Source organism: Psittacula echo (assembly GCF_963264785.1).
Source record: "Psittacula echo genome assembly, chromosome: 3".
Taxonomy (NCBI): domain Eukaryota; kingdom Metazoa; phylum Chordata; class Aves; order Psittaciformes; family Psittacidae; genus Psittacula; species Psittacula echo.
This window is the reverse complement of record NC_137736.1, coordinates 71,802,759-71,828,452: the sequence shown is the minus strand read 5'-3', so window position 1 is coordinate 71,828,452 and position 25,694 is coordinate 71,802,759. Positions and strand designations below refer to the sequence as shown.

At 37.1% G+C, this 25,694-nt stretch overlaps 1 protein-coding gene across 1 annotated transcript in view; it reads left to right on the top strand.

The window, feature by feature from the left end:
* PCCA (propionyl-CoA carboxylase subunit alpha) overlaps positions 1 to 25,694 on the top strand; it is a gene marked incomplete at both ends in the record, with an annotated part of 276,300 nt that overhangs the window by 34,728 nt on the left and 215,878 nt on the right. Inside the window, 2 exons of the mRNA XM_080612857.1 lie at positions 1,346 to 1,459; positions 2,976 to 3,029. Coding sequence (XP_080468983.1) covers positions 1,346 to 1,459; positions 2,976 to 3,029 — 168 coding nt within the window. The remainder of the gene's footprint in view (positions 1 to 1,345; positions 1,460 to 2,975; positions 3,030 to 25,694) is intronic.

Genomic DNA, 25,694 nt, shown 5'->3' with positions numbered 1-25,694 from the left:
GTTATACATGTTTGTTGTACTTACCTGAATATTTATTTCATATTGTATTCAATATCAGCGAAATATTGTTTTAACTAGGCTTGCCACATTCTAGATGGCTCTTTTTTTTTTTTTCCTGGGCTTGTTTTTTCCTGAATGAGCCAATAGTATGTGGGCTACATTACTTCTAGCCTTAGTTTGCCATACTTGACAGCCTTCATGCTACTTGCAAATAAAATTCTTTTTCACAAAGAACAAAATAAACTAAAAATGTTTCAAATTTCACATATGTGAGGACTCATTTTCTAAAAGAACAGGGTTTTAAACAGTGTATTCTTCGTTCTGAGTGCTAAAGATATCAAATGTTTCATAAAAATAACTTAAAACTGGTAGGCATTATAAATGTCAAACTGTCAGTATAAACAAGTCTTACTGACGCATAGCTAGTATAATCTTGCACAGTTTAAGCAATGGCATGGTTTCTTAAATATGTACTGGAAGAGAGCTTAGAAGAGGAGAACAGCATGAGGAAAATGAATCATTCTGTTTCTTAGGTCTGCGTGTATATTACCTTAAAGGAAAAGTAATTCTGAACTCTGAAAACATGTTGACTAAACTCCTGTAACTTTTTCTTCGAAGTAAGCATGCATATGAGTTGTAAATAGACTTCTAACTTCAAACTTCGCAATTTTATTTTTCCTGGTAAAATGTTGGAAACATTTGTCCCTTTTGTATAATTCAGATTTGACTAAAAATGTTTGGCAAATGCATATAAATGAGGATACAATGGATTAGGAATCAAACATGAGCCTGCTTAAATAATTCTCAAGATTTTCTGGTTCACGTGTAGTGATATTGAACTCTTTAGTCATAGGCTTTAATTTGTGCATGGTGCTGACCTGATGCTGTGCAGGGACACTCACTGCATCCCTTCATTCAATTCACTCTAATTATCCCCAACTTCCTGGGGAGCCTGCTTAGAACTGGTCATGAATGTTTGTTATTAAGTATTAGGATATTAGGCTACCCTGGTTACATGTAACAAAGTACTTTTTAGACTGAATTTACATATAGATGATCAGTATAGGAAGCTGAAATTATATTTGTCATGATTTTATTTAATCAAATTCAAAATAATATATTGGAATAATAAAACATTTTGACAGTGACTTAAGCTTGGAGTTATATGAAATGCAGTTTATTGTGCGAGTTCTTGTATGCCAATGTTGGCAATTTCAGTGTGTATTTTAGAGTGGTTATGGTATGTAAATTATCTTTGAAACAATCAGATTTGTGTGCATACTTCAGGGTGATGGTAATTATTTTTGCTGGGAGCATCTGTTAATGCAGAATATTGCCTCTTCAGGTTCATGTGAAAATGGCGGACGAAGCTGTCTGTGTTGGCCCAGCTCCCACCAGCAAAAGCTACCTCAACATGGATGCCATCATGGAAGTCATTAAGAAAACCAGGGCCCAAGCTGTGAGTCTGAATGAGTCTATCTGCTGCAGCTGTTTCATATATAGAAAGCAGAAAAGCCAGAGTTTGTATTTTTTTTAAAGGTGTGGGGGGGAAGTGATTGAATATGCTATTCCAGTTAGTTCATGTCACATGAGTTAAATGTGTCTGAAATCGCTACTGGAAATCAAAGGCTTTGTAGCATCTGGCAGCACTGGTCGCTGATCCTGCAGGTGGCTGCTGGATTCAGCTTTCACACCAGGGAGCAGCTTCAGTTCATTTCCAAATTTGCTGGGGGAAAAAAAAAATCCCAATTAGTTTTGAGCACTAACCCTTTATATGCCATAATGGCTTTTTTTGAATGCTTTACAAAGTGTATCCAAAAAGGCTTTTTCTTAAACTTAGTGTGAATCACTCTCTAAATGGTATAAATGTTATTTACAGGAAGATAAGGTAAATGTGCTTCCCATAATTATTTTTGTTTCAGAATGTTTACAAAATGCATGTTAGCTTATGTGTGTAAATGTGGGCTATTCTTTCTCCCTCCAAATTGGCCAGACATTCAAAGCTTAGCAGGAATCAGTTGGAAAAACTAATGTGTAGTCATGTTGACATGCCTAATGTTCTTTGTTCTGTCAGTGAAGCAAATATATTATTCAGAGCAACTGTACACAGGGCATTTATTAAAATAAAATTTGATGAGTATATATGAGCAACACTAATTACCCTGGAACAGTTTGGATCAGCATTGTGATTTCTTTCAAAGAGGATGTCTTGGTATAGTGGTTTCAGGGGTCAAAAACTTGCCTGTAAAGAAAACTATTTCCTTCCCTCTGAGTTTCTGAATATGGAACCCAGTTGCTTAGGCTCTTTAAAAGAGGGGAATAAAACTGCTTATACTTTGTCTGTCAGAATGTATTGGGATCAAGAGTCTTACGTGAATTGCGAAAAGTCAAACTTTCTTATATTCCTCTTAAGTAATTACAGTGTACAAATTGGGGTGTGAATAGCAAACCAGACACATAAGGATGCATGACTTAAACTAATGAGACACTGAAGTGTGTTCTCCAGCAAGAGTTGCTAGAGGTAGGACGCTAATGACTGAGGACCTGAAGACCACTGTTCTGATCACTGCTAGAAATGTTTTGGGATAAAGGAATTATAGTGGTTACTGACAAGAGTGTGAATGAGCATACATATGGAAGTCTGGTATGAGATAAATGTGGCAAAATGGAGTTAAAAAGAATAGAAGGCAAAATGCCAAAGGGAGTGAGTGCTTATTACTCTGCAAACAGCACCTTTCTCCCTTGTGAAGTATTGAATATTTGTTTCAGAAATGGTAGTTGAACCAGTGAGTCTTTACAGCTTGACTTATATACATCAGTGTGTTAAGACACAGTTTCTTAAAATACCCAACTAATTTAAATGCTTAATGGTCTACTTCACCTTCCCCATTATCTGAAAAGGTGCTAGTAAATCTGGTGTCTGGCTTCAGAATTCAACCAATGTGATTTCTTTTTTTAATTCTTTTTTTTCCAAGGTACACCCAGGATATGGATTTCTTTCAGAAAATAGAGAATTTGCTAGACGTTTGGTAAGTCACTTCTGTTTGTTTGGCTGTCAATGATGCACTAGGTGGCACATGTTTATTCCAAGGTATATCAATCAAGATACCAATTCAAGGCAGATCTAAAAAGATCAAAATAGTCTCGTTAATATAGGAGACTTCAGTGTGCTTTCTGTGCACATGGATTTCTTGCATTTTGCATTTCTTGCATTTTTGCATTTCTTGCATTTTGCATTTCCTTGCATTTTGCATTTCTTGCAGACTGTTTTCTTTTGGGAAAAGGAGAGGTGCCTGATTATAAGAACTTTACCAAGGATATAAGGAATCTTTTTGGCATTTTCACTTGTGCCTGTACTGTTTATGAGGCTGCTCTGTAAAACTGGGTCACTGAAATGATCTAGGTTAAAAGTATCTGTTTTTAAGTGATCATTTTGGTGATTCATAGCACAGCTGGTGAACAGCTGTATCAGCAGTCCTGAGAAGGTGCTGAACTGCACTTTCAGGATGGGAATAGAAAGCTGTTTAAAAACTGGCTTCTCTGCTGGTGGTCATGTATTGTGGAGCGGCATTCTCTGAAAGGACCAAAGAGAGAGTCAAGAGGGTGCTGTTTTCACTTCATGTGAATGATAATTTTTATAAATTCAGACAACTTCTTTACTTCAGTGGGATTTTTGTACATCACAGAACCTGATATGTCTTTTTTTACTAATTCTATTTTTTTTTTCCCAAAAACTTTCATGCAGCTGCTTTAAAAATTTGAACAGTGCTAGAAGAAAGTTACATGCAGTGTCTGAGCAAAGACCTGAGTGGATGCTGTATGTGTAGTCACTTCAGGTCATGTGTTATTGTCTATTGGTTTCACTGAGAACAAGGTCAAGCACATACTACTTGCAATTTCCAGTGAAAAGCTGTTGTAGCTACCAACTTTGTGAATTAAACGAACCATATAGCTGAGAAAGCATCTTGTTTTACAGGCAGTAAGATAAATACATTGTTGATTTTGAGAGTAATTTGCACCTCTTTGGTTCAGGGTAAAAAACACATATGAGGAATGTGATTATTCCCAATGATAGCTCTTTCATTCTTAGCATTTGCGGAATAGCTCTTGCTTTCATCTTTTCCTTGACTATGTCCCTTTTAGCCTGTAGTGCAGATCCTTTACCTATTTTTGGTTATTTGGTGTTAGAGAATGCCACCTGCTCATTAAAGAGATTATTTGGGAATGAAATCTCAAATTTTTATACTTGGGAGTTGCTGATTTTTTTTTTTTTTTTAATTTTTTTTATATATATATTTTTTTTTAAATTCTTATTTTTTAAAGCACCCCAGATAAAAGTAAGTGCAGGTCCTGTGTGATGCTGAATGCATCCTACTGGGTGCTGGTGGTGTTGAAGTTGAAAGGAATTCTAAACCCTTAGCATTTGCCAGGATTTACCAAATCTGGGGTAATCTCTTACATGTTACTTTCATGCAGTTTATCATCTTGCTTTTATTGCTGTTCTGCTTCATGTACCAGAACCTCTTTTTAGAGAGAAGATTCCTGGCTTAATTTACAACAACCTGTACTCCCACTGGATTAGACCAGCAGGATAACTGGTTTTAGCTGGCAATTCCTGTTTTTTTTAATGAACAAACAAACAAAAAAGTGCTTGCTCATGCTTTTTGCTCTGTATTTTGCTGCCAAAAGTTGAAATTTGGTAGCTATTACTCCTACACTGGGCACATTTCCTAGTAATTTGGTGATTGTTCAGTGATGTAAATTACAGTCTTGGTGCATGACAATCTGGAAGACTTTGTCGGGATTAAGCAGAAATGGAGGAAATACAAAGCTTCCTGTGTATCCTTCCCCTTTCCTATTTCTTATCTTTTCCCTTAAATCCTTGGAACAGTGAATTCCTGAAATAAAGCTGTGACTAGAATAGAAAAGTATTCAAGTTTGGGTTGGTGCTACAGTCTCAAAATAGTTTTCAATTATGTTTCAGAAACCCAGTATGTTTTGTTCTCTAAAAATGTAATAAACCAAGGTAGTTCTACTTTGCTTTCTGAAATGCACTATTTAAAGTCTCAATTAAGACATAATCATACTTCCCTTTGTCAGTGGCTCTAGAATATCAAACCCCTAGTGAGAATTGGTGAAACGATCTGTCTTTTTATCACTAGGGCTGCTTATATTTTTTTGAAACACCCTGATTAATATATTTAGGAGGAAAACTTGCCTGCTGTTTCTTTTCTTTGCTAAAGCCTGTAAATAATGTTGCCAAAGATGTATGTGTGTTCTGTTTTCTTTCCCCCTATCTGTCTCTCTGTTTTGTTCTTTTGTGCTGTAAGTAGCGATGAAACTTGGGTTTATTTCCTGGTTTGCATTTATACTTTTAAAACAAACTACCTAGATTTGGAAACTGATAAATACACTAAACTTTCTAAATTTGCTAATCTAAGAGCAGGAATGAGCTCAAAGCAAAGCTTTGTCTTCACATAATACATGGAGGGTCAGTTCACATATAATCCCACCGTGTGTGATTTGAACAAAAGCATGGCTTTATGTTCATTATTGCCTAAATGATTCGTGGAATAGCACACAGCTACAGACAATCCTTGTGAAGAATATGATGGATACATTTAGAATATTGAAAATTAATAGTTGTTTTAAATCTTTTTTTCTTTTTTTAGAAGCTTAATTTCATTCTCTTTGAATGGAGGAGAGCACAAGTAAATGATCTGTTGTTTCCAAAACAGAATTTTCAAAAAGCAGCCAGTGAATGACTATCTGGCATGTTGTTCATTGTGATCCAAATAGAAAAGTTGGTGCATTCAGTCCTCTCTTCAAGTGTATCTATTCTGGTTGCTGTTGATGGCTGACAGAAAAGGGATTCATGGCATTTATATCAGGCAAGTCTGTTGAAGATTTCCTAAACCTTAAGGACTATTTATCAAAAATTGGTATTTTAATATGAAATATTTTGAAAAACTTTTAAGGTAACACTGATAACATTAGTTATTATGTAGAATGACAAAACATGGCTTTGTGCAAGTGAAGGTTGTTCCTTAGAATCTTCCTTCGTATTCTAATTTTAATTTTGAAATTCGAGTTCTCCAACTTGGAATTCTTGCACTGCTGATAATGTGTACATTAAGGTTGGAAAATTCAGTGCATAAATTATTACTTGTAGTTTATGCATGCAGATATATTTGCATGGAAGCAGTTTGCTTCCTTTAAGGAATAATTACATAATATTCAGTACTGACATAAATCCAGAGGTGCAGTTAAAATATACTGGCACATTGAAAGAAAAAAAAATAATTAAAATTGCTAATATATTTTGCCAGGTACTATGCAGAGCCACAAGAGCAATTTGTTCCTTCATGTTTTAGAAGAACTTGCTAGTGCCTTCTGTATTCATTCAGGTTAGGTTGCTTAATGTTTCCCATTATACAAAGTTAATGCAGACCCTTTCTGAGGTCTGTCACCTCTATTATCTGCAGCAGGCCTTTGAAATTTGGCAAGGAGAAATGCCTGGGACTAAGATGGGCCGTTTGGCCTATTGAAATATATACTTCTCTGAAATTGCCATTTTCCTGTCCTCACTTGTAGACATCCGGGGCAACTGTTGTGGTGAGGGGTGGGAGTGCTCAGTCAGGTCTCTTCATCTGCCAAATACTTTGGGATTGGCCCATGGTCCCAGTGACTTTCTATTTTCCTCCTTGTCTTACCCAGGTGAAGAAGGAAACGGGCAGAGAAAAAGCAAGTGTGACTGAGTTGCACAGTCATTATCCCGGAGTCAATGCTCCTTCTTATACCTGACTGATGGTAACAGCAAGTAGGAATCATACTCCTGTAGCTAATGTTATGTATGTTCTTGTTTTCTTTTAATGGTTAGAAGCTTAAACCTTGATGCATCATGACTTAGTGTTGCAGTTGCCCATAATGGGATCAGTTTCCTCTTTTAATTGAAAGAAGAACAGAAATGAACTTCCCCTTCCCCCTTTGCCACAAAAGTTCTTTGGGAAGCTACTGTTTAAAACAGAGGGAAAAAAAATCAGCTAAGTGAACACTATTCCTTTGCAAAGTCTAGTATGAAAAATACCAGATTGTAGGATTTATATCTTCAGTGTATTTTAGTCTCCTGTACATGAATATATATGATAAAGTTCCTGCTTTCATAGGTGGTGCATTATGGTGTATTTTCCCCAAGAAACCTGTGGAATTTGTGCATAAAATCTCAAAGTGATGAGAGTTAAATGCAACATTTATCTGGCATATTCATTCTTTTGAATGTAGCCTTGACGCTACTATCCTGATACTGTATTTGTCACACAAAAAAAGCTAGCCACAATCCTCTGCCAAAATCCCCTCCTTAAAATAGAAGCCATAAACATGGTAGGACAAAAGGATTTGATTTTTGGGATAAGATATGGATATGAAGCTTTTCGGAGTTGCTAGTGGAACCTGGTTTTACACATCTTTTGTGCTCTTTTAGCAACTGCTGTTCAGCATGACTAAGGGGGAGAACAAGGCAGCCAGTGCTATTTCTCTTCACCTTTGAAGCTAGATTAACATTCTTGGAGGAATTAAAAAACCAGCAATGTATTGCCTGAAATAAGTGAGCAAACAATGTATATGGAAGTGGTTGACCATATGTTTGTAAATGGCTGTTAAATTTGAGATGGAAAAGGTGAAACAAAGAACAACATATGTCGTCATCATCTGTAAGGGAACACATATCTGACCTCTGAAGAACTTTGTGCAGGTGGATCCATAGGCCTATACACAGCTAATTATGGGGTTGTCACCTTTTAAAATGTAAACTCTTAATGGCAGCAGTGTTTCCTTACAATTGTTGTGCATAGCTTTGTTATTTGTAAGCAAATTGTAAAGTTCCTTTGTCATGACTTCAGTGGATGCTGTAATTTTGAGAAGCATTTGGTATGCTTCTTGTTCCATTCCCACATGCCAAGGCCAGGTCTGATGGGGCTTTGAGCAACCTGGTCTAGTGGAAAATGTCCCTGCCTGTGGCGCCAGTGTTGGAACTAGATGATCTTTAAGGTCCCTTCCAACACAAGCCATTCTGTGATTCTGTGCATTGTCTTTCTACATGGCAATTTACATAACTGGTTAGAATTTGCATTTTCCGAAGTGCAAAGTGCTGGTTGAAAAAAGGCAGCTTTGGAAGCTTGGTGTCAAGGAGCTTTGGAAGCTTGGTGTCAAGGAGCTTTGGAAGCTTGGTGTCAAGGAGCTGCTTATGGTAGAGATTGTGTCCTTTGAGGAGTGGGGCAGGCAGAGAGGTTAATGTGGGTTTCTTACTCTGTCCTGCAATGTCATTGCCTACCAAAGCAGCAAAGTGCCTACCACCACTGCCTGTGGTGGCTTTACTTGCTTTTTCTGATGGAGACTGGATGCTATGCCTCTACTTGTACATTGCTCAACCTTTATTACCTTGCCTAGATGAACAGATCACCAGTTTGCTTCACAAAAAAGCTCTGCTTGTGAGCTTGTGATGTTGACGGATGACTACTTACTGTTCTGAGGCAGAAGGCTTCTTAATGTTACTTGCATTTTTGGTTTTAATCCCAAGTTTGAAATCCATGGTGGGGACAAATAGTGCACCTATTAAATCATGGGCAGTATTTGTCAGACATCACTAGTTCTCTGCTAGTACATGTGAACTAGAAAAACTAGAAAAATGAACTTGAGTTATAACTATCTAGTAAGATACTTTCTAGTGTAAAAGTAGAAAGGCTGTACATGACTACTTTACTGTAAAAAAAAAAAAATAAATTCATAGACCTTTGCTAAAAGCATATAATGGCTTATGTTGTGTCATTGGTGTCCTGTTTAAGATTGCCCATGCTACAGAACAAATTGATGCTGGTTCTACTCTATGGCAACTTCCAAAACTTGAATATTTTTTTATAATTGTGGCCTTATAGAATCATAGAATCGCAGAATGGTTTGGGTTGGAAAGGACCTTAAGATCATCTAGTTCCAACCCCCCTGCCATCGGCAGGGACACCTCACACTAAACCATGTCACCCAAGGCTCTGTTGCAATCTGGCATTGAACACTGCCAGGGATGGAGCAAACTGTCTGAACTTAAAAAGTCTTAGGGTTCATATCCACAGGTCTCGTGGATATCTTGTGGATATACATGTATTTAACCTATGTGAATGCATATAAAGATGTAGTGCAGTGTTTTGCCAAAGATCTGTGTGATTCTGTAACAAAAATGCTCTCTTTTGAGTCTTTTGCCTAAACTCTGTAATCTTAGTGTGGTTTTTTTGTTGATCTCCTGATTAGGCAACTTCCTCTGACATGGCAGTCTTGACCTATCTATATTTGTGTTTCACTTAGAGTAAGCCTTTATTTTTAACTTGTGTTGTTTAAAGCTATGTATTTTCTTAAAGTGGCTTAGGTGAAAAGCTTTAACATGTGCAACTGTTCTTAGAAAAAAACACAAACACAAAACTTCTATTTAAATAGTAGCAACTTGAGACTCTCAGAGTATGAACTGTGGCCTTGCATGACTGCTGGAGTGATTTAATGCTGTGCATGTGATTTAAAGAATATATTAGTGGTTTTTGCCTATCTGGACTATAAGACATTTAATATTTCCCATGAGATGCCTTTTAACAGCAGCACTTTGGCATGCTTAATAGGGTGTGTGGTTCTGCAGATGAATGGATTTATGAAATCCTGATTTGTAAAATGCATTATTTCTTGACATGCAGTGTCACTGCAATAGCACTTATTTCCAGGCCTACAGGAATTCTTCACATTGCTTCTGAAATGCTTTGTTCTGCCCTCTTTCTTCCACTGCTACCATGTCTGGTTGTGAGAGTAAAAACTTCTTGCTCTGTTTCCACAGTTATGTTTATGTTAACAATGGCGTATACCTGTGTGTTTCCTCATTGCAATAACAGAAGGATTGCAAGCATAATGCTATGTAATTATATTTCGACATAGGTAATATAGTTCTTGCCTTTTTAATCTACTATTGATTTGCAATGCTACAGATAAACTTGTCTGGTTATGGTGAGCTCTGTGCATTTTGAGCTAAGGTGATTTGTTAATTTGTCCCATTCCGGTATAACTGATGTAAGCTAGTGTGGTAACCTTTCAAATGTGATGTCCTTCTCTGTTTTGAAATCAGTTTTAAATGTCCCATTGATACCAATGGAGTTGGACTAGACCTGAACAGTTAAGAGATGATGTATTATAGTGATGGGTAATCTGAGTTCAGTAATTTTACATTGCAGATTTAATACTTAAGAGTTTATATGCATTCTTCCTAAAATATGTATATCCAAGATAATTAATTCTGACTTTAAGGATGAATGTAACTTAATAGTGGGGTGGATTTGGTTTTTGTGTACTGTTTCAGCATTCAACATAATGAAGCAATGAGTGTGTGATAAACGAGTAAAGTGTATGTGATAAAACTATTTTTGCTCTCCCAGTTCTATTTTATCCTCTATTCTCTTCTGTAGTTGAAAACTAGCCACAGCAAATTATGAACCAAAATCTGTCTAAGTTAGTATTTACTAGCTAAGAAGCATGTAGTCTTACAGCCTATTTTGTGTATTTTCATACATGAATAGAGATATGAATATACTGAGTGTCTTTCATCCTAAGGCTAGGAGGTAATTACTTTTGAGGGAAGGGAAAAGCTTCCCTATTTACTTGAACTATATTTAGCTAGAAGACACATGTTGCAGTAAATGATACTATGTGTTTGTGTCTTCCTCTAAGAATTAAGATGTTCTGCTGAGACTTCCTAATTCACACCCCTTTTTAGTTGACTTCTCTGATTTCAGTTTTAGGGGAGTAACTTTTCCTACTTTCTGACCCTTTTATGTCAGATTCTGATACTTGACTCATGGATCTATTGAGACCAGGAATGAGCTTCATGAAGGGAGGATCATGTCTGGCAATTCTTTCAAAAGCATTTATTTCTACGTTAGCTGTCAAAAAGATGCTAGCTGACAGGTTTTTGATTAACCTGCTTGTAAAGGTGACCTATTATCCTGGAACAAGCAGACTTTTTTTCTAGGAAGGTTTTGTTTTTCATGGTGTGTATTTTAACTGTCATCTTGCTTCAGGAAATACTTTCTTGCAGTTAGTGCTTAAGATCGTGTTGAATTATTAGAATTCGATTTTTAAAGTTCTGTGAACTTAAGGTTTACATTACGCTGCTGTTTGGTTCTTTTATGTTGTTGTGTCTGTCTTGATTAAAACTTTCCTGTAGGTGTTTAATACTTGTGAAGTGTGTTATGTTGCTGCTGTAATGAAAGGTGCTCAAATATTCAGAATAGTTTCTACAGCAAAGAGACTTAACCTACTTCAGTAGGTTCAGTATACCACAGGATTCACTTACTTCAAAATTACTTCCTGGGCAGGAGGTCATTATCTAGCCTCTCTGGGGCATTGTTTTCTGTATTTCTGAGAACTGCTCCAGTCATCTCCGCATGTTGAGGAAATAAGTATTAATATGCCAGGTATGGTTGGGTACCAAATGTGCATTGAAACATGGGAAAAGTTCAGTTTTATTTTTTACTGTTGTGTAAATCCACCAGTTATAGCAGCAGGGGAAGCAGTAAAGGATAAGGTGCAAGCTATATTCAGGTATGCCAGAGTTAAAGTTTTACAGTATTTAAACTGCTTAATGTCACTTGATGACTTCTTAGGCATTCAGTTAGTATCTTCTACTTTGTTACAATATCTTCAGGATGGATGTGTATTTTTACTGTATGGTTGTAGAATGCATAATTCAGTTGGACCTGGAATCTGCTTTAGATATCAAATACAGTCTTTATTACATTGAATGTCTGAGGTTAGAAGAGACCTCTGGAGGTCATCAGGTCTGAGCAGGGCCACTCAGAGCTGGTTACCAGAACTGTGTCTGGTCATCTTTTCGTGGAATTGTGGAGTCCGAGGATGGAGACTCCACAACCTCCCTGGGCAATCGGTGTCAATGCTCGGTCACACTCATGGTGAAAGTGTTTCCTGATGTTCAGAGGGACCTCCTGTGATTCAGTTTGTGCACATTGCTTCTCATCCTGTCACTCGGCACCACTAAGCAGACCCTGGCTGTATCCTCTCCCTACCCTCCCTTCAGGCATTTATATACATTGATGAGATCCCCCTGAGCCTTCCCTTTTCCAAACTGAACAGTCCTAGGTCTCTCAGCCTTTCTTGGTAGGAGACATGCTAAAGGAACAAAAATCTATGAATGCATACAGACGTAAGTGCTATTTGTTAGTAACTTACCTGATTTGTCACTTTTTGTTAATGAAAGCCTTAAAAACCAGTGCCACAGGAATGATGACCCCCAGGTAAGAGTAAGAATTTAATACACTAATTGCAGCTGCCTAATTGTGTTTAGTGGTTTATGCTGCAAGTCTTCCAAAGAATTCCCTGGGACTCTAAAAGACTTCCTACTCATTATTGTGAATGCATTTGCCTTTTCATTTTATCTTTAATTCTATTTGAAGGTTGGCTTACAAATAAGCTTTGTCTGTTTGCACAATGTGTTTCATTCATGTCTATTTCGGAGTGAATGATAGTAATCAATAACACTGACTTAGAGTATTGGGTTGACTGGACAATTCCTGTTGGAGTTGTTGTGCATGTGTGTTTTGTGAAAACAATACTCAGCAGTTCTATTGTCTTCTATGAAGCTTGATTTAACACAAATATTAACATTGATTTTCTGAAGTTAGGTGATGTGTTTTATTTAGAACTTAGCGTCTGCTTCTCACTTGCTTCTTGAAAGCCAACTGATACGTTCAGCTCCTGAAGATCAGGTTAACTAACCTGTGCTGACTGTGACCAAGCTGCCTGAAGAGATTACTGCTCCCAGTGGCTTGGTGTCTGTCCCTATGAGAGGTTGTTGCCCTTCTTGGATGTGCTGGAATGACTTTGTGTAGTCACTCTGTAGCCCTGTTCTGTTAAAATTACTGTGGTTTAAATGTATTTACATGCCCCCTGCTTTCAACTGTCCTGTTAAAGTTTTAAGCTAGTACAAATGATTCTGGCAGGAACAAGTTAGAGTTTCTGCCTGATTCGAAATGAAGGCAAACTCAAAGAGATGGTAGCTTGGAAGCAGGGTTTAAGAGGTAAGAGAAAAAAATAATCAACCTTTTAACCTGTTTATAGCTTAGTATTAGAATTAGTATTTGACAGAAACCTTACAGTGAGGGATTTAGGTACCTAATTTAGGTTTTGAAAATCAGTTCTGTGTGCTGTATATGATACATACCTATCAAAGATGTTATGTTATTAAGAACTTAACCAAATAATCTTTAAAATATTTTCTTCATCCCATAAAATACAGAAGGGGTAGGGGGAATGGTTTTCACCAAACATTGTCTCTCTGCCTTCTCAAGCATACAGGTTTTCAGTTCCTTCTTGCAGCGTTGCTGGTGTGAACTATTAAGAACTTTGCAACTTGGAATGACTCTATCTGGGGCTTCTATCAAGGAAAAGCTGCTTTTTCCCTGAATCTGCAGGCCACTACTGTTTGGAGAAGGTTTTTCTCAGAGTCTGCACCTCTCTGTAAGCATAACAGAAGGGGGAAAGTTGCTACAGGTTGACTTCCTAACCTTGGGGCTTGTTGATAGCACATTATGTTTTATTTGCTCACCTAAGATTTGACACCATTAACTTTAACAATTTATGTATGTCAGATTAAAAATAAGGCTGCTATCAGTGTGCATACATTCCTGATTGGGCACTTCACACATTTGTCCATCTTCATAATTTTTACATCAGAACTGTGTAGGAAGCATACACCTGCTGAACAGCATCTCACTGTTTGGAGATGGGTTCTTTAATTGATATTAAATTATGGCTTTCAGTACACACAGGGTTAAGTGGAAAGGTTGCAGTAAATATCTAGTGAACTTTTTTCCTTTAATGTGCTCATTAGCAGTGGCAAGTCGAGGTTTTAGCACATGTCAGTAATTTACATTTCATTGCTGAGTGGCTGCCCTTGTTCAAGAGTTGTTTCTAAGCCTGATGAATATACTTGTGTTGGGAATAAACTGAGTAGAAGAATGGAAAGCCAAATACCCTGCCAGGCTTTTCAATGGGTGCTGAAGTTTCTAGTGGGTCGCTTATTAGTAATGCATGGAGCAGCAGGAAAATGCAAAGATGATGTCTAGAAAAGTTACTTCAGGTAGGTTTTACTATCAAACCCCTCTTTCTTTGTAAATACCTTTACAGTCATTCTCCTGAAAATTCCTCTCTTGGCAGGCCTTAATATGAGAATGTGGTATGTTAGATAGACATCCCAACCAGGCTGGTTACTCATTCAGCAGTGGCACAGAGTAATACTTGTGCAGTGAGTCCTAGAAACAAATGCTTTTATGGACTCTACAGTTTCCTGCGGTCAGATGATGATAGGGATCTCTGTGAATATTTACTCTCGCCCTTTTTTTTCTTTCCTCTGCCTCGTCTGATACTGACTTGTCTTTAGCTTGATGTTGTGTGTGGCTCATTGCTGTAATGGCAGATATGTGTGCTGGGATGCATTGTGGTTGGCAGTTGAGATGCAAGACAAAGGTTGTTTGCTTTTGGGGGAAAAATTAGTGCTTTCATGTGGCAACAGCTTAGTTTGGTAATAAAACCATATGATTAAACGTATGCTTGATGGAGTGATATTATTGCTATTTTCCAAGCTGCTCTGACTATTTTCAGAGTGCTATGTGGAAACTTATACTGTGAAATTACACTTTCCTTTGTAGAGAGTCCTGCATACATTTTCTGTCCGAAAGGATAGGTATTGCTAAATTTACATATGTACACGGACAACTAAGCATGTTTATTCCAGATGCCTGTTAGGATCATACTGACATGTTCTTCAGAACTCTAGCAAAAGAACGCTGGTGCTTACTTTTTCCCACTCTCTCTCTAAGGTATTGTGAACACTGTTTATACTCAAGCTACTTATTATACAGTTTGGGGATGGGGAATGCATTAAACATTTAGAATGGGGGAGAAACAGCAAAAGATATTCCAGAACATTCTTGTGAATAAAACCTGCCAGTTCATTGTGTAAGAACTTGTGAACCCTTTTATTAGCCTATCTGAACATTTAGGTGCATATATTTAACTGAGAATGTTTCCAGAAAGTAGAGTAGTTTGAATATTTTTCACACGCTGGAAATATTTTCATAGCTGCCTTGGTCAAATTTGGAATTCCTATTGTTAATTTGCAAAATTGCTGCTACTTGGGTTGCCTGGGAAGAGCGATGCCTTTAGTACTATGCTAACATGTAGAAGGAATCTGAAGTAGTAACTCAGAACCTCAGTCAATTGAGACTGTGACTAGACAACAACCAGTAGCTTGTGAGCTAACAGGTAGTGACATATGTATAGATATTGTGGGAAAGACACTTTTTTGATTATGAGCCAAAACATTTTTTCATAGATCATGATAAAAACATGTGGAAAATGTATGCTTTTTTCCTGAGTAAACTTGTGTCAGATACTTTGCCTTGTGGTTATGGCACTTGCTTATTCTTTACTTTCTGAAAAAGGTGGAGATACTTGCAACTAAGCATGGGGAAAAAAGGCGGTGAGGTCAGCTGAAAATCAGTCACGAGGATGCATGAGTGGAGCTTGCAGAAGAGTGGAGAGAACATGTTACACTTAGAATGGTTCTGATTTCTTTTTGGTGGCAACAGTCATAAAATATTTGTAGCTTGATGTCTTAGTGTTGGGCTGTGTTTCTGAATGGATCAAATATGGAAGGGGTGAAGAGTGTTTTCAGTTAAGGTTCCCTCTTGTGGATTTATGGAGCAGCAGGCTTCTGGGATGGGGGCTTAGTCTCTACTGAATAGGTGCTGTGGCTCTGACCTCCTGCTGCCTAGCTTAATGTGCTTCCTGATGGCTAACTAAACAAATGGTGGCTATTGTGTGTGTGCTGCCCTTGTCATTTAAGTAAGATTAAGTTGTACTCTAAGGCACTGTCTACTGTATGTAGCTGTGTGCAGGGCTGTGCAGTTATTAAGGCAGGTGAACTGTTTGCTTTCTGGATCTTGTGACATTTTGGTGCTTTGACCCTTTTCTTGATTGACCCAGAGTTGTGCTTTGTAGCTACCTGTGTGTGATCTGGTAGGAATGGCTTATAATATAAATGCTAGGGCAAAGCTGTTACTGCACCAAAGGTAGCTCTGAGTAGTTTAATGATTCTTTGATCTTTGGAACAGGATCTGACCTCAAAATGTGTAAGAGGTTCCTACAGGTTGGTTGGTTTGGGATTTTTTGGGGAGGGAGGTGTTAGTTCTTAGTCTATATTTTGAATTGGTTTTTTATGGAGTGAGAAGCAGACTTTTGTCAGCCAAATTTGTGTAGTCTGTAACCGTATCTCTCTTCAAGGAGATTTTTTTGATAGCAGGCATATAGTGAATTGAGCAGTCATGCAGCCCATACTGTGAAGTTTAAAGGATACTTCTCAAGTTGCTCAATTCTTAAGTAATAGGTATTATGACATGTGTGGTATTTCAGACGTTAATTTTTGTGTCCCAAAACTTGACTAAAAATTTTTAGTCTTTGTGAGGCTTTAAATCTCCCTACATGAGTTTCTGCATCTTTTAGGAAGCCAAGTAATAACATCTGTAGGGGATACTGCAGTAGCTTATTTTCAGTGCATAGTTTTGTTCTGCTTGCAGGAAGAATATGATACTTTAAGGTGGTACTCAATGGAAACTCTTGAATTTTGTAAGAATGTTAGTTTATTCATGGATCCTGTTTTAATAATCTAGATAAATAATTTCTGTTGCAGCCATATTAGGCAGCTGTGACCGCTTTCGTAAATGACTGTCTTTGGAGTGTGCTATCCGGTTTCAATGTGAGCTTTTGCATGTACAAAAGCTGAAAGTGCACGTGTGTATGTATATGTAGAACATGCTTCTTAGCACAAAAGAGCTGCTCAGGAATCCAGTGTGTAAATTTGCTTCTCAAAGGCAGGCAGCAGGTGTGCTGCAGAGTGCTACTTCCACCTATCCCACTCAGAGTAGTTCAGCTTAATTTGCTCTGGCTGGAATTTAGAAAGAATAAGTTCCTTGCCCAGATTTTCGGGCAAGGGATCTTGCTTTCAAGCTGTGCTTAATCTTATGGTATTAAATTCAAAGCCATCATGCTAAAATAACATCAGGCTTTTTAAAAGCAGGCTATCCAAAAGATAAAAATGCCCAAATGTAGACTGCTTTCCTTTGAATCTTGTGTGTGTGTATAGGCATTGACACAGTTTTGCATTACGTAGTTGCTTGGTTGTTTCCATGGGACTCTTGCCATACTCAGAGGTTCAGTATTTCTTTGTGTTCACTCTTCAGTGTTTGGCTTCAGGCAGTATTCAGACCTTCCACTGGCACATGTATATTTAATTTAGCTGGAAAACTTTCTTCATTTCTCACATATTTGTAAAATCAGTAAGTGTTAAAGCATTTCTTCTCAAAATGTCTTGCTGTTCTTGATCCTTTCCTGCTCAGCTCATGTCCTACTACTTTCTTGCATGTTTCTCATCCTTTCTTTTCCTTATGTTCAAGAATGTCTTGGCTTTTTCATCTAGAAAGCATAGGGAGCTCAGGAGACAAGTGACCTTATTTTCAGTTATTTCCAACTGTAAGGAGCAGTTTCAGATCAGTCCTGTTTGGATCCTGTGTCCAGTGGATGGAGCATGCTCCGGTTGTAATGAGTTTTCACAGTACCTGACAGCTAGACTGCAAAATTCCCTAGAAGATTGTGCAAATTGAAGTATGGATAACTTCTGCATGAGAATAGTAAATGCATTGTGTATGATATATCATGCATAGCATGATACAGTGTGGCTTGTGCTGTGATTTCAGAGTTGTTGCTTCAAGTCTTCCAGCTTCTGTATGAAACTCCTTTTCACGTCACTTTTAAATAATCTAAACAGTATTACAACTGTTCTTTCTCAGTTTTTTTTTCACTAAAAATTGAAGCCTTTTGCAGATGTATGAGAAATTATTCTGCAGAAAGTGCTTGGAGTGGAAGTCTCGAGTCCAGTAGTGTTTAGAATTTGACAAAAGTATATTTAAGTAAGAGTGTTTATGAAAAGTGAATTAATGGCACTCATACGGGCTAACTCTGCCTCTTCGCTATACCTATACCAAAAAGCACGTATGATAAGAAATTGTTTTATTTACAAGATTTTGTTATACTTAAGATGTTAGTATTATTAGTTTGTGTAGTAGACTATTACTTTTTTTTTATTTTTTATAACTGCTTTTTTGTGTTTGGTTACTTCCAACTACACAAAACACTTTTTTAGTTATTTCAGTGCTTGATAACTTTAGGGTTCATTGCCCCTGTACATTTTTTAAATTATTAGCTTCCTAATGCATACAGCTTTAATTTACCCCCTACTGATATCCTTAAATAGGTTTTCAAGAATTTTGAAAGTGGACTACTATAGTTGCATTTCAGTGTTGGTCCTGACTGACATAGAATTTCTTAAGTAGCCTCCACTATCAAAGGGATGGGAGGTTCAAACAGCTCCTACAGCAAGAAGCTAAAGATTTTCTTGAAAACAAATCTGTGTGTTGTTTCCTAGAGTGTTTTTGCTTTACTTATTTCTGGTGATTTGCCTGTTGCTTTTGTAAGTGCTTTTCTTCTTGAACATAACTTAAATGTGTTAAGTGCAGTATCTGTTCTTCAAATGTAAGATTCTTAATGCTAAAACATTTGCCTTGTTTAAAAGAGAAAAGATAAAAATAGGACACACTGCATGCACATAGTATCTGTAAGGGACAGCTTAAAGAGTTGAGTACAGATACTGTATCCATGGACTTGGTGTTAAAACATAATTGCTTCGTATGGTTTGAATATAATTCAGGCTATTTTTTTAGCTCCAAGTGCCAGAAAACTACAGAGCTATTTTTCTTTGACCTTACAATTGGAATTTTCCATTACAATCTAAAATTGCTAGTGGTAAGGATAAAGTATCTGCAGTATGTTCATGTGTGAATGGAAGTCTGTACCACTTTGAATTGTTTATGTCATATTTCTATGGAAAAAGTATTGTTCATGAGGACTTCAAGACTGTGCATTCTTGCAGCTAAACCCAAATGTTAGTTTTCCCTCTCCACATTGAGATTTTTTGGTTTTGTGTGGGGGTTTTTTTTGTGGTTTTTTTTTTTTTTCCTTTTTTTGTTTCCTCAGTTTGAGTACTGTATGATTTAGGTGAAATACACAAACTCATTTTTGTAGCTCATGTTCCACAGAACTGGAGACTAAGAAATTTGTGGCCAGAATTTAAAACCAGGAAAACAGCAGCAGAAGAATAGGGGGAAAAAAACCCAAACCGAACCCAACCCTCCCAGAAGTTCTTGTATGTATATTAAGATTTCAGTGCAGCCAACTTTTGTGAAGTCTGCATTATCATTTGGTGCAGGAATGGTTTCCTCCTGAATATGTGACTCCATGAATGAAATATTTGTAGTGCCAGGTATTCTCAATGTCATTTAATGGCGCATCAGTCTTTATACGCAATATTATAAAAATGCAGTCTCTACAGGTAGTCACAACTACCTCTAAAAAAACTAGTGGAAAAAACCCCAGAGCCTTTTTGAATGATAATACACTGTTCTCTTTTATGGAGTTTCTAGTGTGACATGTTCAGGTGTAACATTTTATCTTGGTCTGTTAAGAGTACAGTAAAATCTGATGACTGGATTCCAGTCTAGGAATGACAAAACTTCCTGAAGTATTTGGACAGGAAAGCTACTATAAGGATAAATTAGTGGAGTTGAAATGGAGATGGAAGTTGGCAAAAGAAAAAGCTAGGTAATGATTAGGTTTCAGCACAGATAAATAAAACTTTGTAGTTGAATACCATTTTTAAAATGAGTGAAATAAAATAATGTTTCTTTTTGATTGCTTACTCTACTGTTGTGTTTCCGTAATTGAGAAGACAGCTGGTGTTTGGCCTTTGTTACTGTCTTAAAGCCTGAAGTTTCATATGCACGTTGGACCGTATTCTGAAGATTATAGCCAAAACTGTAGGCTTTATTTTAATGTAGTAACTTTGTTAATTGTGCCAGAACTGAGATTGATCAGGCATGCTGTACAACTGCAGGCTGCAAAAACCTGAACTTGACTCTTAAAATTGTTGCAAAGTTCTGGGATGATGACTTTTTTTGTTTGGTTGGTTTTTTTGTGGGTTTTTTTTTTTTTGTTTGGTTTTTTTTTTTGTTTGGTTTTTTTTTTTTGTTTTTTTACAAAAGGAAAGAAGTCTGGTAGTCTGACTATGGTGTGGCTTCTGTACAGGTCTTAATTTTCTATTTTAAAAATTACATTGGTTATTAGAAAGTATGTGAGGAGATCTCTATACTCCTTTATGGATTACAAAGGCATATTGTATTATGTACAAATGGTGTATGCATTCAGACCAAGAGAAGAATGTTTAATATATTAAGCATTTCAAATTAATTTTCTTTGGAGATTAAAGTCCTGGGTTCCAGGTTTGTTGTGGAATTGGAGCCCCATATGAGTAAGTAAAACAGAAGCTGTCCTTTCACCAATGTATTCAGTCTGTTAATGAAAAAATGTTATAAATGGACCAATGAGAGAATCAGCGTAAGACAGCATAAGTGTAAAGTACCTTTAAAAATACACATACTTACATTAAGTGGTTGAAATGTAGTACCTTGGAAGAAGAGTTTGAGATTTGTACTGTGAACATAGTTCTAATTTTGTGAACAGCAAGAACTCTTGTATGAACCATTCATACATCTGCAATGAAAAGATAGCTTTTGCCACAGAGATTGCTATATGTCTTTTCTGATGTAATGCTGAAGAATAAACAGCAGTGAAAACATAGTCCTGGAGCTGAACAAAAATTTGCTTGAAAGACCAAAGACAGAAGCAACTAGATTGTAGCATCAATCAGATTTTTTGACTGGGTAACGCTTAAATGACACTTCATTTTTAAAGTGTTTAATGGTGTATGCTGCAAAGTATAGTAAATGTAATTATGTTACAGTATCACTAATGTCTGACTTTATCTGTATTAAAGCAGAATCCAAAGAACCTAATTGTGTTCAGCAAATCCTCATTGTGCTAGATGTCATATTCACATACGTAGTGAAAAGCTGGTTTATGTCTTTTTTCCCCTTCCTCCAATTCTATTAGCATCTGAAGGAAAATAAAGACTAAGCTAAAATAAATGGGGGGAAGAACCCGTGAAACCTGAGACTCTAAATGGGGAAACCTCAGTCCCTGCACTCACAAAAAAAATTGCAACACCCTTTATGCTTTTGAAAATGAGAAATACAAGCAATCCTTCTGGCCAGGCAAAGCAGTATTCAAAGGTATGGGCATTTGTGTCCTCTTTTTTTTACGTGTCAAGCTTCTTCTATGGGAAGAGTCTTGTGCGCTCCATTTATAGTAATTTTTTTAACAGAAACATTGTTAAAAATATGAGCAACAAAGGCCAAGAATTTACTAACTTTAAATATGTAAATATTTATGGTGCAGTATAAGCTTAAGAGAATACTTAATATAGCTTTTTTTTTTGTTTTTTCTTAAAGGATAAGCACTTGATAGTCATAAAAACTTACAGGATTAGGGATGGTATCCAGATTGTAGTCCTTAAAATTAGAGGGTATAGTTGCATGGGAAAGAGTGACAGTATTGGTTTTGGTTTCTGTATTTTTTGGAACTTCCCTTTCCTATACATAATATTTTTGAATTCTTTTGAAATGTATGTATATTCAGAGTGAAGAACACTATTTATTCCAGACATCAGTTAATGAGTTTCTTACTTCTGCATTTCTTTCCTGTATTGAAAATCTTGTGAGCCAGGATCTTTGTTCATTCTTCCAAAAGAAGTCCATCTTAAGCACCAACTCTAATTCATAAGCTGTTTCCTGTATGTATCTTCTGTCAGATTAGCTCATTTTTTTGCATAGCTGATGTCTCCAGCTCTCTCATCAGTACTTGCTGAGTTTCTATTTTATGTTTCTGAATTTCTAATTTTTGGAGAGATCATGAGGATCTATTTTACACACAGATGCTAATAAATACTCTTCAGATTGTGTTTTTGTTCAAAAATATACAGACTGAAATTTTGGCATGGGGAAGGAATAAGTTTAACTTGTCTCTAAGCAGTTAATGAAATCCTGCATTAGGATAATGTAGAGAGATCATTGTGGCACCATACTTAAAAAACCAAGAATTTCCCACTAAAAGTGGTGATACTTATTTGTTTTAAAACTTTGCCAAGCTAATCCTTTGCATTCATAATATCATGCTTTACTTTGCATCTATTTGAGACTGTTTGTTATGTTTCAATGTAGATTCAGATAGTGCCCTAAGGATGAGGCTTGGGGAAGGAGTTTTATCAATGCAGAAATGTTGTGGATTTTTTTTTGTGGATTCCCCCCCCCAGCAATAACTGCCGCTTGTCAGAATCTCTGATTTGGAGCAGGTCCTCCCCCCCTTCCATCTGATGAAAGGCATCCTTATTTAGGAACTGGGAAAAGATCTTTCTTTTTAAGAAGTGATTTACAGGCAGTGTTAATCATTCTAGCTATTTCAGGGGTGGAACCAGTGACTTTTTAGGAGAATGATACAGAGCTTGCATGGTAGATTCCTTTCCGTTCTAGCCTTTCCTTCTCCTGGCGCTCCATAGTGAATGTTTCAAGTCCTGGTGTAGCTCCTGCTGTCAGTGGTACCTGGGTTGCTTCTGCCAAGCAAGGAATGGGAGCCATAATACCCTCTTTCATCTTGTGGATATTTGTGCAGATACGTGGTTTTACACTCTCCATAAGCTAAAGTTTTCCTGCTGTTGCAAGATGTTGGCCCTGGTCACCTGTTCTTGCCATCTCCCTTGTCCTGGGACTACTATTTATGTAGTCATCTAAAGCAAGCTTACAAGTAATCCAGAAAGAGAAGTTAGTGCTACCACCACCAAAATGCGATGGTGTGGGTGTAAAGAGCAAGAAGTTTGGAGGTCCAAAGCCCACTTTTTGGTGGCAGAATGTGTACTGGGTTAACTTAATTATCATGCTATAGTGCTTCTAGCTGTTAGCAATTGAATTTCCTATTCATTCCCTCTTTGGGTGAGCCCATCAGAAGAGGCATTTTGCTACTGCTACCTGCTAATATTGTTAGTAGGTGACCACAAGGATGTTGAAGGGACTTTGAGACTGTAAAATGTATATATATATTATTGCTTTTTCACTTCTAATTTTTGAGTATATTCTGCTTTTAATTTTAAGGATTTTTTTTTTCCCCTTTAGCTTTTTGGAGCATATAGTCACACATACTTTTCAATGTCCAATTCACAAGTGAAAATCCAGTTTGCTAAGAATTTTGAAGTAATTTCAGCTTAGCAGGTAAACTAGAGGTTGGACTTCTGGAATTTGTTGCATTTCACCATTTTTGTATAACTTAGATGAGAAGCTAAAATAGAAAAAGTTTTCCAGTGTACTGTGGTCTTACCATCTAAAGTGCTCCGGAGACATCAGTTTGTTTAAAAAACCACCCCAATGTGTGTGTGTATACATATATAAAAGATAGTTGACTAGTCTCTGCTTACCCAGGTTTCTCTCCCCACTACCCCTTGCCATCCCTGTTTCTTTGGGGATGTTTGAAAAGAAAGAAATGTCAACTTGTCAGAAAGATTGCATTGTTTCATAGGCTAGTTTCCTCTGCAGGCTAAAATGTTGAAATTCAGGCCCTTGTGCAACTGTTTAAACATGCTTAATTTCAAGCACATGCTTATTTACAGGATCCAGATTTGTTTGTCTAATTACTTTATAGCAGGAGTGAAGCCAAACTCTCCAACTCTCAGGCCCATCTGTTGGTAAGGGGAGGGAGGAACTTGATTGTGTGTGTTCCAAAAAGCTGTTCCACCCTTAACCACCAGACAAAATATCTCTTTCAGATCCAGAGATGCTGGTGTTCAGGTATACGTTAGATATTGTTGTCAGTACATTATCCCGAGTTCAGAATGGTTGTGGTTCATAGGGAACAAGGTCACAAGGCGATCTCATGAGTTGCTTCATTCTAAGTGCCTATTAATTCTCTAGTACTACATATCAATACATATTACTGACTTGTTTTATTTATGACATTAAGAGGTTGTTACCCAAAGCTGTAGCATTGACTGTTGTAATACCACTAGTCCATCTTACTTTGTTCAATAGGTTTAAATATGCCCAATTCCATTGTTATTTCCTCATGCTAACCAGAAAGTATAATATACGTATACTTTTAAAGTCGTTTGGAATTCATATAATATTTAGTGATGCGTATGATCACACTTAGTTCTTCATTTTTATTTTTAAATTGAACAAATCTGCTTGCTTGATTCATGCAAGAGTATGTGAAAATAAGAACAGAGTTTGGTGGAAAAACCTGAGTTTGTATATATAAGTCTCATTATTTAAAGATAATAAAATTTGGAGTAGTATCTTCCTGTTAAGTTTAGCTTCAAAAGCACCTAAGCCTTTTGTCTTAATTTTATTTGAACATCAAATATCAAGAAAAATCAAAAAAATCAATGAATTTTTCATTTACTTAAATGCTGTGTATTGGACTTCTCTCAGTGGGCAGAGGTAAGAGCTAGTTATCTTTCATTACAGGGTAATTAGTCCACAGTTTTCTCCAAGGAACTGTGTGTAAGATTTAAATAAGAATATCTCCTGTTAGTAATACTACTATATGCATCCTTTCACAAATAAAGGGTGAAGGGGATAAGACAGTGCTTAATAGAATTCTGTGAAGTGACATCTTTTACTGTGTTTGGGCTGTCTGAAGTTGCTACCCCATATGTACACTAGTGCTTGTTCAACTGATGAGAAGGCATCAGGGCATCACAGAAATACGACTTGATCATCATCGTTCCCTCAGACGGTAGCTGCTTCTCCCAAGTGCTTCTGTACCACTGCTAGTATAGAGTTCCCTGTTGTCCCTGCTTGCCCCTGGCTGTGTCTTCCCAGCACTGTGCTGTATCCTGTGTTTCAGAGTTGGGAGCCTTTGAATGAGGATTTTTTTTTTCTTTTTCCAAAACAATTCTTTAATCTAGTGGGTATCACTTTTGTCTGCAGAACTAAAAGAATAGTGTACATTGTTACAGATGCAGAAATAAATGACTAGAGGCAGCATCACTGGTTGTTAGAGAAGAAAGATCAGTATGATGAGGCTCTGCTTTCTTTTAAAGAAATTAATGGTGTGAGATTTAGTAGGAAGATCCATGTCCCTTTAACTCAGACAATCTAAGAAGGTCTTGTCTTTTTTCTTTAACAAGGATTGTACCAAGTTCTCTCTACTCTTGGTTGCTGTAATCCTCCTTACATGGACAGAGATAATCTTCCTAATATTCTTCACTTGGGACTGTCGATTAGATGAGTTTGGAAGGAATGTCCTGAGATCTAGTCCCTCTCTCAAAGCAGTATCAACTGCAGCAGGTTGCTTAGTGCCACGTCCAGTTGGATTTGGAATGTCTCCAAGGATGGAGACTGCACAGCCTCTCTAGGTTATCCATTCCTGTGTTTGACCACCTTCCAGTATCGCTTGTGATTATAGATGGCAACGACGTCATGTGTCAGTCATCTCGGCACCATTTCCATGGCAGTACCTCTTTAACACCCAGTTCTTGCCTGTTAGTGACTCTCTGCCACAGGCATCTCTGGCCATAAACGTAATTTTCAGTCATCCTGCCT